The 14,543-nt window shown below is 34.2% G+C and overlaps 1 protein-coding gene across 1 annotated transcript in view; it reads right to left on the reverse strand.

The window, feature by feature from the left end:
* Nbea (neurobeachin) overlaps positions 1-14,543 on the reverse strand; it is a 513,393-nt gene that overhangs the window by 411,347 nt on the left and 87,503 nt on the right. The window contains exons 3-8 of the mRNA XM_028763470.1: positions 11,378-11,478; positions 11,038-11,133; positions 10,231-10,352; positions 9,325-9,451; positions 6,561-6,680; positions 4,053-4,199 (exon numbers count right to left, since the gene is read on the reverse strand). Of these exons, the coding sequence (XP_028619303.1) occupies positions 4,053-4,199; positions 6,561-6,680; positions 9,325-9,451; positions 10,231-10,352; positions 11,038-11,133; positions 11,378-11,478 (713 nt within the window). The remainder of the gene's footprint in view (positions 1-4,052; positions 4,200-6,560; positions 6,681-9,324; positions 9,452-10,230; positions 10,353-11,037; positions 11,134-11,377; positions 11,479-14,543) is intronic.

A 14,543-nucleotide genomic window follows, 5' to 3' on the forward strand; every position in this document is an offset into this window, starting at 1 on the left:
AAAAATACTGTACAATATACATGCAACAAACTGGATTGCTTTCTTGCAAGGAACATTATGGGAAAATTATATTCCTGACAATCAGACTTAATGCAACACAAAAATTTGGCAGAGAGTGTTCAGAAGCCAGAATGGGTACAGAACTGGACATGGTATTTGATGCTGATGGGATAAACCCTAACAATGGCTCCTGCAGCATTTATAGATCCTCCCTCCCTCCCTCGAAGTCCTTCTGGAGTACTGGGAGGGACTGGTACACTTCCACAGCACCCCAGCTACTGCTTGTGCTCTTCCTTTTTCCCCTCTTGGCCTTATGGATAAGCAGCTTGGCATGACTCCAGGCTCTTGGCCAGACAGTTGAACTCCATCAATATGAACTAGTAGGCCACTCGATAAAGGAACATTTCTATTCCCCTTCCAGGATGAAGCACAAGTTGTCCATTTCCTCATATACCTGGTGGACACTGTCCAACTACCTCTGGCTGACATTCCAGTGGTAAAGTATGAGGAAATGCCAAATCTGTCTTTCACACTTCTACACAAAGGTCTTGTGTTTCTGTTCCCTCACCTGTTCTTCCTTCTCAGGCTTGGCACAGATCATATACTTGCTGGAGCCATCACACAAAAGCTAAGCAAAGCCATCTTAGTCTTATAATTTCTTTAAGCACAGAGCACTAAGAGTATATGCACAGCCCAAAGTGAACTCCCTGTGCATCTTCCAGCCCTTGTCTAGAGGCCCTCCTCACAAGGTGCTGTGCTCCTCAAACAGTGCTGTGCCTCAGCCCTCTCCAGTTCCTTCAATTGGTATTGGCATTGGGAATCATGCACTTTCAGCAACCCTGAGTAAGCTATGCCATCTCCATCTGAAACTGGTCCAAGTGCTCAACCCTCTTTCAATTGATTTTAAGTGGAGTTACTAAGGTCTTTCAAATATAATACCTAAAATATTTTTTAAAAACTTCTTCATATATACTTTTCTGTTACTTTCATTTATGGTTAATGTGTCAGACATTCCAACACACAAAAGATCCTGGATAATCAAAAAAAATAGAGAAAAGGAATAGTGTTCATATCTATATCAAGTTTTAACACAGAGTCACAATAAGAAAAATAGCATGATTCTGTCACAAAAGCTGATAGTGCAACTACTATGGAAATCCCTATGAATGTTACTTAGTCAATGAAAAACAAATTTATCCTATGGCCCAGCTATACCACTCCTGGGTATTTTCCCAGAGAAATTCAAGTCAGTATATCACAGAGATACATTAAGATTATTGATGTTCACTGAAGATCTAACCCCAATAGTGAAATTATAGAACCAATGCAGGTTCCTACAAAAGGATAATAGATAGGAAAATGTGACACGTACACATAATGGAATCTTTTATTTAGCCATAGAAAAGAACGAAATTGTATCAGTAGCAGGAAAGTGATGCAACTACAGATAAGCATATTAATAAATTTGAGCCAGTTTCATAAAAATAAAAATAGCATGTTTATTCTCATTTGTGGTTGGTGCATTTTATAGAGATTAAGGAAGTCACACTTGTGCGTGTGGCAGAGAAGTGGAAGCAGAGATGTTGCAGTGTATCCACCCACTATGGACAGTGATGATAGAGCTAAACACAAAGACATAGCCTTAGTTACATAAAACACTGTGCAAATTTTTATTTTGAAAATTTTTTCCCATAATGACCATGTGGTTCTTAAATGTGAACTCTATAGGTGACAATGATGTATCACAATGGAATAAAGGTAGTAAACCCCTCTTAGGGGTATAGGGCTAAGGTTGCAAAAACAATGGGAATGAAAGGTACAAGACTCACTATATAATGTGCTCTTGTGTCAAAGTGTTCATGTGCAACATCACAGCACGCATGCTGAGCAACTCTGATGCACTATATATTCTGTACGGTCTAATCACAGCTCTCCTGCAAGCAATTACTTCGCTCACTAACAGGAGACTGAGGTGAAGTATGTGAATGTTCCTGTCAGAACGTGGCTCGGTCTCGTTTACTTGTTTTCTTTCTTTATATTATCTACATTTCTAGTAAAAACCGGTTAGTATCAAAGAGTTTTAAAGATACAAACTGTTGAGTAATAAGTATACTTTGTATTTTGAGTTGAGACAATTCATTTGTACTCATGAATTTACAATCTCCATTTTAAAAGGCTCAGGTGTATGCTTTGATGACTCAGTAGGATACATTCTCATTCCTTGCCCACAATTAGAGATATTTCTTGTGTAAGTGTCAGACTTTGGTGTAGGAACTTGACACCCTATATTAGGACACTACTTGTAGAGGAATTCAGTGACTTAGGATTTCTACTCATTCTTACCACTGTTATATTTTAAAAAATGCAAAGAATTAACCAAATAATAAATTTTTAATTTGCACAGCTGTCTAACTCCTTTCTTAGAGGAAGAACTACTCAATACTTAGATCTCTCCCTTTCCTTTATGTGTTGCGAGGAAGGACACTGGATTTATATTTTATATTATTTATCAACTTCTCACCTTCATTTCTATTTTTTGTTACTATATTTAATATCATTTAATTAGTACTTAAGAAAAGTTACTTCACAGTGTGGCAAGATGGTTCAGCATTGAAGAGCATTTGTTTATAGGAGTCCTGATTTCAGGTCTCAGAACCCAAACAGCAGCTCAGAAACATCTGCAATTCCATTTCCAAGGGATTCAATGCCTTCTTTGGGCCTCCTTGGGCACCAGGCACAGACACGGTATACATATGTACATGCAGAGAGAGACGGGGGGGGGAGGGGAGGGGGAAGAGAGATATTTTAAAAAGGAAAAGTTAAATATTTTATGATAATGGAAAAGAAAGACAGAGGCTAAATACATATAAGCCAAAAATATTAAGATTCCCATGCAGAGTTAATATATGGCAGAGCAAGAATTCAAGGGGAAAAGAGGGGACTTGCAGGTAAATAGATGAAACTAGGACCAAAAAAAACATCCAGAGTGAGGTGTTCCAGACAAAGACAAATATGGTATGTATTTGGTTTTACATGGATATTCATGTACAGGAACTCTGTAGCTCAGGCTTGCCTAGACTTCAGAGACCCACCTGCCTCTGCCTCCCGAGCTCATGAATTAAAGGCGTGGACTACCAATGCCCAGCTCAACTTAAATTTATACTGTATAATACTGTCTCACCTCCAAATAGTCTGAAATTGTACAACTCCGAATGTGATTTAAATAATCTACCCATACTTACCAAGTGTGTTCATTAAAAACTAATTCATAGGAGTCAATGCTGTATCTTGCCTAAAATGTATCTATTTCAAAGCAAAACAGAAATCAGAATAATATGATAAGTCAGCGTCAGTGTTTTTGTGACATGAGCATCCTTATTACCCCATCTTACCCACTGCAAGGGACAATTAAATGCAAATGCATAAAATGAGTTACCTAAGTTGGACACAGCATTTGACATTGCTTGTTTCTCTAAATCTCCAACTCATAGCATCCCTTTCAACAAGTCATTTTATGAAAAATTTATTTATTTATTTATGTATGTATGTATGTATGCATGTATGTATTTTATGTGTATGTGTGCTCTACTTGCATGTACACCCACATACCAGAAGAGGGCATCAGATACTACTATAGATGATTGTGAGCCACAATCTGCTGAGAATTGAGCACAGAACCTTCGGGAGAACAGTCAGTACTTTTAACAGTTGAGTCCTCGACAAGTCATTTTCTATAATCATAATACAATGTACATATTTCAAAATCTAAGATTGCAATTACCACTTTAATAAGTAATATACTCAGAAATATTTTGTCAAAATTAATAAAGACATGTCTTAAATATTAGAATACCTTCCTAAAGAATAAAAAGTTCACGAAAAAATAGTAATTAAATACAGAAGGTCAGATGAAAAGTAACACCATAGTAAGTTTCATGAGGTTGGGATGATAATGACCCACACTGAACAAAGATCCTCACTAGATACAGTAGTGGGAAACCAGATCATACAAGACCTTTGCAGAGAACTTGTAATAATGTGGTCATTCTTACCTTATAACCAGGTCCTAACTGATGTACTGCAAATATCTGTGCTGGGTTAAGAGCTTCACTGAACACATACACAGCCCCAAGCTGGCCACAGAATACCCTATTGGCATCAGCAGTTTCTGAAGATCCAAGAAAGCACTTGTCATAGCTCTATTTTTAAAAGTCACAAAAAATAAGTTACTATTTTGTAATGACAGAATATTTAAAAATGCATTTCTTCATTAACAAAAATATTTAAGATACTAACAATAGTAAAAAATGCAATTTAAGGTATTTTGGAAATGTTTCAATAATAAAAGTAAGTAAGTTTTAGAGAAATAAAGTCAGTTAAATAGAAGTTAGGTACACAACCATCCATCACATCCTCACACTTAACCACTTTTTCAAATTGTAGCACTAAAGACAAAGATTTTATAATTGTTTACAATTGAATTTTGTAATTCAAAAACAAATTATAATTTATTTACTGAAGTAAAGCTAATTTTAAATTGCTAATAATTCACAACTGATCAAATTTAGAGAGGTTAAAGTAAATCAAAAGAATGACTTTACCAAATCTTCACTATAAATCCATAGGAAGAAATATTTAAAATTCTACTTCATTTCTCAACGTGGATGAATATGCCACCATCTTTTTCTATACTAAATAAGCAATGATGAAGAAAATCAGTTTGTTCTGATTAGGGATTATACAGAAGCAAAACCAATGATTCAATGTCTCAAGAATATCATTCTCCTAAAGGTTCTCCCATCTAGAAAGCCTGGCATACCTACATCCTTTCAACATCAGCCACTGAAGCCAAAGACAGTAGGTATTGTCCACTATCCTCTCTTGTCACCACAGCATATCCCACACTTTAATTCGAATAAACACACTAATATTCAGCCATCAGTTTAGACAGAGTCACAGAGAAAACAATCACTGCACAAATCTGTCAAATATGAGATCCCATTTGTGCTTCATACAATAGCAAAAAAAATAAGGTGAATGGAAGAGAAAAACAAGAATTTATCATTAAACATGTAGGTAATTTAAACTGTGGAAACTAAAAATTACAACTACATAAAGAATGTGTACAATACTAGGCTTCTCTGTTTCTTGAAATACTGTTACAGAGAATTTTAAATCTTTCCTTTTTTTTTTTTAAATACTGTCTTCTCAGCTAATGTCAGTCAACAAAACTACAGAGGCTTCCTTCGTATGTTAGTAATAGACTGCATCCTCATGCAATATCAGAGAACAGATGGGAAGCAGAATTACATTTCTATGTTCTCATTTGCCTATGAGTCTGTTGGGCAGTAAAGTAAGCTTGCTCTATAAAGGCACAGGCAGAAACGTTCTAGAGTTCTGTGTGCTCCATGCAGCTTCTCTGCATATTTGTATTTGATTTGCTTTGTTGTTGTTTTGTCTTTTAAAAAATATTCTTCGTGAAAGTCCAAGACTCTTAGCTTCCAGATCATGCAAAAACAAGGTAAAGTCAACTTGACTGGGTCAGGATAGCTTGTCACCCACAGATCTACAAACAGATTGGAGACAATGTAAAAAACTCCTAAGTCCTATTCATTTAAAAGAAAACAGAAAAGGAGAATATGTTATAACCTCTGCCATGAAAGAAATTAAAATTAAAGAAGATGCTGACAAATGTTATAAGTAAATTTAGTAGTTTGTTTTTCTTAAGCCACTCATAATCATTACAAGCAGGTGTGCTGGAAGGACAGCATCTCACTGGTCCTAGAGATACTTTAGGCACTACAAACCACATTGTGCTTTGGCACTAAAATGCCAGGAGAAAGGAAAGGGAAAATCCAAACTATAAAAATGTAAGCATTCTTTAGATTTCAATCCTATGTCTTCTCTATCTAGAATCCAGTATCACCTGCTCCAACACAGACATACAAAGTGAAGAAAGTATCTCATTTATGATGACAGAGCACCCTGTATGTGATCTGCCTTCTGTTTTAAGAGTCATTTAATGTCATGAAATTACCAGCACTGCAACCAGATTGAGGGTTTTTTGTTTTTGTTTTGATTTTTGAGACAGGGTTTCTTTATGTAGCTCTGACTGTCCTGAATTTCACTTTGTAAACCAGGGAGGTATAGAACTCAGAGATCCACTTGCCTCTGCCTCCCTGATTGCTGAGATTAAAAGTGTGCACCACCATTCCCAGACAGATTGAGATTTTTACAATATAATCTTGGGAGGCTTTTTATCCTGGGTCAGATGGTAAGCCCAGACCTGTGTTTGCATGTGAGGCACTTACATGACTTGACCCCCATGTATCACATAACCACACTCTATTTTAACTTTACACAGATCATTAAATCATGGGTCTGGAACAGTCTGCACACTATATTTAAGAATTAAATATAAATTATATAAATATAAACTAACTTAATAATTATATGTAAAAAACCTAAAACAAAATTTTGGAAGTTTCTAGAAAATGGCCATTATTTAAATTACAGTGAGAGGCCATACTATAAAATATATTTTAAAATTTTAAACTTACATCATTTGTATTAACATGCCAAGCCATGTCACCATAGGATACCAGCTGGCCATTAACATAACAACGGATCTCACTGTTCCTCCATCGATTGTAGATGTGGACGATGCTGATCATGTACCACTGCAACGCAATAAGTAAGATGTCAAAGGTCATGTACAGTTACTACTGTCTAAAATGCAATCACAGCCTTTGCACTTCCATACAAGAGATCTCAAGGACTTAACATCTCATGCCCCTTCCTCCCATTTCTTATGTCCCTGGTGAAAGAACAGGCCAAGGAACACGCATCCCCAAATACTGATACAAATAAATGACCGTGACTGCCTATGAGCTGCTTATGAATACAACATTTGAAAGCAATCATAAAAAAAATCACTATGAGTGAATAAACTGTACATCAAGCATGAAAACTGATAGGAAATACTGAATGAACAAGAGGAAAAGAATGCTGCTATGTCATTTTTTACATTCATGTATTCATATATATTTTTTGGATTTACTGGTTAATTTAATCTCCGGTTAAATTTATTTTTCTGTCTCTTAGAACCATCAAAATGTAATGGATGTAAGTAAACTTTCACCATTTCAGAGGGTCACAATATTTGACTTGATATTTTTAAGTTAAAGACAGTAACTGATCTGGAGATATGCATACTGACACTAATTATATATACTGCCCCCTACACTCAGTTTGAGATCCAAATATTGATGTATAATAAAACTGGACAACAAGAAATAAGAACAATACACATACTGACACTAAAAATTCCTGAGGTATGTATTACAAGTTAAAGAAAATAAATGAGAAATAAGAAAAAAATACAACATAATATTTACACAACTATCACTAGGTACTATGCACTGAACATCTTCTATAAACGAGGTAAAATGCTAACGGTTACATTCATTTTTACAAGATCAGACTTGTCTTTAAGTAAGTCAGCTAGGCAAACGAAAGTTTTAGTGTTGCATATCTTTTTAGGAAAGGCCAATAACTTCTTTACTGAGGTAAATTTTTCCCTAATTGGAGCACAATAGCAAGTTAACTACCACATGTCCTGGAAAATTAAAAACAGAATACATATTAAATGATATTTTGCTATAATAATAAAGAAGAGTAAGGCCATTATCATCATAATTTTCATTTTCAACGTTTATTAAAATCTTTTCAGAAAGAAATGTTCTGAACCTGTTTCATTCCCTGGGCCCCACTCTTACACAACTTTCTGCAATTACTATATTTAAAATGTTAAAAACACAGGAATATATTTTCAGAAGCAAATAGGAAAATCATAAATAAATGAGAACAAAGATTAAGCTACTTGCTTTTATGTGACCACAGGCTAAGAACCACTGATCTAAACTGATGAAACTTGTGTCTTTAGAAAGCAAAAGACTCTATTCATTAACGTGGTGGTTGTTTTGCCGACATCTGTGTCAGTGTGAGGGTGTCAGAACCCCTGGAACTGGAGTTAAAGACAGTTGTGTGTAGCCATGTAAGTACTGGGAATTAAACCCAGGTCCTCTGGAAGAATATCTAGTTCCCTTAGTCTCTGAGCCATTTCCCCAGCCCAATTAAATCATACTCTTATATAGCTACTCAAAATATTGGCAGTCTACTGAATTCAATACTTCATCAGGCATTTGAGAAAATAAAAAATTAAGTCCATCACAGATTTTAGTCTCAACAATCACTAAATGAGCATATAAATGAATAATGAAAATGTGAATAAAGTAATTATAAAAATAATTATAAAAAGGGGCATATCTGAAAATACTATCTATCAAGGAGGATGGGTAGGAGCACAACTCTGATACAGTGCTTGCCTACCACGCAAGTGTCTCTTTGGTTGGACCTCCAATGACAGGCAGAAAGGGAAGCAGGGTATGAGGGAGGAGGAGGGGGAGGGAACAACAACCAAAGACTGCACAGAAATATTGTAGAACTTTTTCTAATAAGATGTGCTCTGAAGACTTAGATAAAGATCATGCATTCATTCATAAAGCACATGGATACATTTTCAATTTATTTTGTACTTACTAAAAAGCAAATCATTAGCTTAAGCAAATGCATATTTTCAGGAAGGTAAGTCTAGCATCAGTGTATGAAATAGTTCAGAAAAGAAACAAAATATTCAAGATGAAAAGAAAACAACATGAAGTTAAACAGCAAATAATGAAATTTTAGAAGAAAATAGATGTATTTCAGAGATATAATACATAGGACTAGAAAATGAAGCAAAAAGCAGATGAAGAACATGCTCCAATGATTATTAAAAGATGGCAGATCTCTAAACCAGAGGACTTGAGTGCTTGTGTAGATGTGAACCTGGAGAGAAGGAGCTGTGGTTTAGATTCTGAGATTTCACAGCGGATGAAAAGCTAAGGAACAGAGCACTGATGAGTAAGAGTAGAAGACATTATGAAACTGAATACAAGTCCCCAGTAAGACTAAGTTGCAAAAAGTGAGATCTTTCCTGTTCTGTCCATTGTCACATTTCCTAGTTCCCACAGGCCTCCCGCTTGTACTTCCAGGAAGAACGCCACAAATGACATCAGACTGAGAGAATGAGCAAGTGTGACAAAAACAACACAAGGTCGAAAGACATCGCACAGAAGTCAGACATGAAGATAAGAAGAAATTACAGGAAAGAGAAAGTCAGGAGAAAGGTGAAAGAATATTACAGAAGTCACTCTGCACAGCCCTGGGAAAGGTGAACAGCGACTGACATGATTTCCACGGGATGCATCTACTCTGCCCTACCTTGCGAGGCTGGAAATCATACTTCACACAGTGCTGGAAACCTTTTCCTTTGGACTTCAGAGACGTGACTATCAAACAGTTACCAACAAAATGAGCAGAGTAGCCAACTCCTTTGCTAGTACGAAAACTGTAGTAATACAAGAATACAGTCTGGTTAAAATAAATATACCAAGACCTACTAAAGCCTTATATAATAAACTTAATTCTCTGTATAGTCATAGTTAACACATTGGCCAAATAGAAACTAAAACATAAGGTTTACAATAACAAAGAAGTAAGGTATTTCACTCAAGAAATAGTAGGCTATGGAAACTCTTTATATTTAAATGTAAAATACAACAGACATTAAACAAATTAATGATCAAAATGTCTACTAGGCAGTCTGCACGTGAAGGATCATCTCCACTTCCCCCATTCAAAACTCATTTCAACATAGTTCATGTTGTCAATAACAACTTGGCCTCTAAGTTGACAATGCTTATCAAAAAAATCTTATCAAGAATAGTTGATTTTTATAATAGTGTGATTGATCAAATAAGTATATATATTTTAATCTAAATAAGAACATACTTACTAAACAATCTTATACAGTTATAATTTCTTGCATGGCTATTGTTATTTTTGCCCATGTGAATTCTATCTATAGAAATAAAGCCAAAGTAGACAAATTCTAGTGGGAATTGGTGTCTTATCTCCTACATTAGACACTAGTAACTCTATTCTCCCTCTAACAGACTTATCTTTCCTTCTTATATTGTAAGTGGAAAAAACTGAAAATGTGAATACACTAACCTAGAATTATTAGTAATTATTAGTAAACAAATAGATATTAGCTATGGTACAGTGTATAATTTCAAAATTCAAATACATAAAGACCAAAGTACTATGCTTTAGGCTATTACTTACCAATACAGATAAGGTTTATCCTTATCAACATTAATGTTATTTAATGGGTCCATTCGAAACCAAGTGTTGAGAGTAAAGCCATTCTGATAAGGCCACTTTGCAATGGGAGGCAATGCAATTGCCTACAAGACAATATAAAGGTAAATTACCAGTTACATGAAATACAAAGTCACTCTGGTCAAATTTCCCTCCCCCTAAAAATCAACTACAGAAATAAACTCTTACTGCATTCAAAGAATTTCTATAGGGTGTTTTTTTGAAACATATAGTGGGCTAAGTATCATTTCTACCTTGCTTAGCATGCTCCAGACTTGTTCTCCAACCTGCCCGACTAATTCCCACAATATATTCACATGTGACTGATAAACATGTCACAGAATTTTCTGATTCTAATGCCTTATGCTAGTTTTTAGTAAGACTTCATTTTCTTATTGGAGCTTGAACAGTTTTAGCTAGGGAAACCGGTCCTGGAAAGTGTTATTGGAGACAGAAAAAAGGTCTAAATCACTGTGAAGCCAAACATAACAAGTACACAGGGCATAGTGAAGCATATTCCTAACCCCAGCATCAGGAAAGCTGAGGCGGGAAGACTGTGAGGTAGAAGCCAGACAGGGCTACATAGCAAGATTGTCTCCAAACCCCTCCCCAACAGCAGCAGCAGCAACATCAAAAGAACCATAAGCTCACACCATATGGTTTTATTGTTTTATTCCTAGGGCAATCTAGAAAAGACAAACTAATGGTACACCAAGTAAACTCAGGTAAAATAGAGATAGGTAAATATAAATATATGTATTTAAAGCTTACCGCAGCACTACAACCAGGAAAATTGAAAAATGTATCAGGACCATGTCTTTGTGGCATCTGATTAAGAACTGACAATAATTTTACTGCATGCCTTGGCTGAAAAAACAATCAAATAAATAGTTATTATTTAAAGTTAGCAATAATAGCAAATATGCCACTTTTAATCAATGTACTGTTTGATAACTAGTAAGAAAATTACATTTAAATGATCTACTAAACGGATTAAGAAGGAAATAGTTATCATTACCAATTCGAATCTATGGCTCTCCAGTGACAATCTCTTGAACATTAAGTATTAATGGACTGGTATTAAAGACTACTCCCTCTGAACACAGCTTACCCAGATTCCACTTTCTCCTCGAAGCATGCTGAATAAAAGCTTCAGCTCCTTGACAGTGATGCTGTAGCTTGCAAGAACTCCCAGCATATCCACTAGAAGATCTGCAGAGGAGAGAACAGTTACTCTCTACTCTAGGCATGAACTCAGCTGTCAAGCACTATATTTTTAAAGGTGCAGAAAGTTATTAAATGTTATTTCTACTTACAAATCTAATATAGCTCATTGTCTTCATTAATGCCTATTCTGATTTATAAAGCAAACAAAGAGTTCATTACATGTAGAAAAAGGGAGGAAAAATATTCAAAGGTTCCAAGACAGCACTGTACACTGGTTATTTTCAAACGAAACCTCACAGTTGACCAATAAAACATGAGAGTGAAACATTTAGTTCTTGGGTAGTTTATAATTTTGAGCATTTACTCCATCCACAATGGGATACTATTCCAAGTGCTATACATGTACTACTATCAGAAAACCTCAAAATCAGACTATGAGCTTTTAAATGCTATCATCATCTCCTTTTAAAAATGGATAAACTATGGACCAAATAACTTAGTCACATTGCCCAAAAATGCATTCACAGTAAATAGTGGAGTCAGTACTCCAACCCATGCAGCGTGAATGGTTCCAGAACTCTCAATGCCACTCACTAATCTAAAAATGGGTCTAATTTAAACATTTAAATATTAAACATAGCTACGGGTATTCATTATGCTGTGCATGTGTTTACGAATGTGAAGTGCACATAATTCACCAATGAGAAAAAATTAATCTGATAACTTTCTCTACACATTATGATTAATATTTCTCTCAATATTCTTTGTAAAAATTAAAACAACTAAATGTTTATATATCATTACAGATTCTAAAGTGCTTATATCATATGCAAGTTAATATAAATACACACATATACTCACAAATATAGATAGATAGATAGATAGATAGATAGATAATATATATTTTAAAACCTATCACCAGTTAATATAAGAGGATAGGTTAGAGTAGACAGAAATGATTAAGTATCACCTTATCACCAATTAACGTGAGGGTAAATTGAGAAGACAGATATGATTCATTTTGTTGTAAAATTGATATTGTTAAATAACAGATTATTGACTAGAATATGGAAAATTAAGTTATTTATCTATTTTAATAGGATATATTTTAATATGATACAATAAGATTTAATAAGATATCTATTTAATGGTTATCATAAGCAACAAGTAATTCAATATATTTTACTTAATAAACCCAATGAGCAAGAAACCTCAATGGTAAAAATTTTGACAAGTATGTATGATATTTTTGTGAGATCTTTAAATGAAACAAAATGTCTCATTATTAAAGTAATAAAAATCTTTGTGCATAAAATCAAGCTGCTTAACTGAATATGCTAAATAAAAATTAAAAAATCTTAAAAGCCAGAATCTTTTCGTTGAAATTGCTATCACTGAAGATTTCTTAAATATTTACGTAATAATATTTTTTTAAAAAAAATTAACTTTGTATTTACAATGATCTGGATAATTGTAACAAAATCTGTATCAAGCTACTCTTAAACTTTTCAAGTACATAAAGACAAAACTGTAATTTGTAGATGACTCATAACTAAGCAGTTCAATTTAATTATTACAGAAAATTTTTCAACAAAAATTTTAAAGAGGAAAAAACTACTAATACTCTAAAAATTTTTATCAATTTATTACAAATATTTAACCACAGTTTAGTGATAAAATTATTAACTTTAGAGTACCTCTATGTTTTTAACACATTACAACACTCAAAGATGGGAATTTAATAGTATGCTGTACTCATTCAAACTATCAGTTAAGTAAGTAAGATTTTAATTTTTCTATTATAAGTAGTTAAGCAGTATTTTTTTTTTCAGGACACTAACTCCCTTTTCTCATACCCCTTAGCTATAAGGTCCTTTTGGAAAGAAGTGCCACTGAGAAGAAAAGATACAAGAATTAAAGAACTTCACATATGACAGAAAATGCTTAACATGTCCTCACTGCTGTCTTGTTTCAGGAACTACTATAAACCACTCTGCATATTCTGGGCACTCCTCTAAAACTATTCTGTAAAGTAGTAGGTACTTTATTTAAGAGAAAGAAACAACAAATAAAATCAAGTCTTACCCAGCTAATAGGATTAAAAGATCATATGATATCCTTGACAATATATACTTCCACATTATACACACAAATACTCAGACATTTATACAAACCCCAAAACGAAAGTAATGCAAGTTTAATCTTACTTTTACTCATGTTAGTTATTATTTATCCAAAACCATGCTCAACACAAATACCAACACAAATACAACCCACTTTGGAAGCAACCAGATATGATCGCAAAGTAGTAAAGAAACAGAATTTTAAAATTTTAATTTAGTTTTAAAATCTATCCTTGTTAACTCCACTGTTCACTTCCTTCTTTCTTGATATTTTACTCTGAAAATTTAAAAGTTAAAATCTTTATATGAAATCATTAAAAAATTCTCTAAGTTCTGACTATTTGTAAAGAGTACATATAATATTATACAGTCAAGTTAGCACTTTGATAATTGTGGAAATATTTTTATGTCAAAATAAATTTAAATTATACATTTATTTGTACAAAATAAACAAATTTTAAACTGCATTTATTGTCTAGAAATCACTGCTGTTCTGAGAGCATCAGCTAAACATTTCTACTGAAACATATCTAACCACAGAGAATAGTTACCTTGCCAGGAGGTAGAGTTAGTACTACAAATCCAAGATTTCAAGATTATTATTTCAGGTAATACATAATGAGCAAAAAATAACACTTTATATACATTTTACATTCTATTCCACAATGTGTTTACATTGGTTTGAATGAGATTGGCCCCCATAGGCTAACATATTTGAATATTTGGCCTCTAGTTGGTGAAATAGACTAAGAGGCTTGCCTTGGCTGGAGAAGATGTGTCAGTTGGGGTGAGTTTGAGATTTCAAGGGGAAAAGGCCAAGAGTGTGCCTCTCTCTGCCTCTTACTTGAAAATCAAGTCGACAGCTCTCAGTTGTTCGTGCTGTATCCTTGTGCTCTCCAATCACAGACTCTAACCTTCTGCAACTCTAAGTCCAAGTAAACACTTTTTTTTCCATAATCAGCCTTGGTTGCAGTGTCTTACCACAAC

This window comes from Grammomys surdaster, unplaced genomic scaffold (genome assembly GCF_004785775.1).
Source record: "Grammomys surdaster isolate TR1022 unplaced genomic scaffold, NIH_TR_1.0 139, whole genome shotgun sequence".
Lineage (NCBI taxonomy): Eukaryota > Metazoa > Chordata > Mammalia > Rodentia > Muridae > Grammomys > Grammomys surdaster.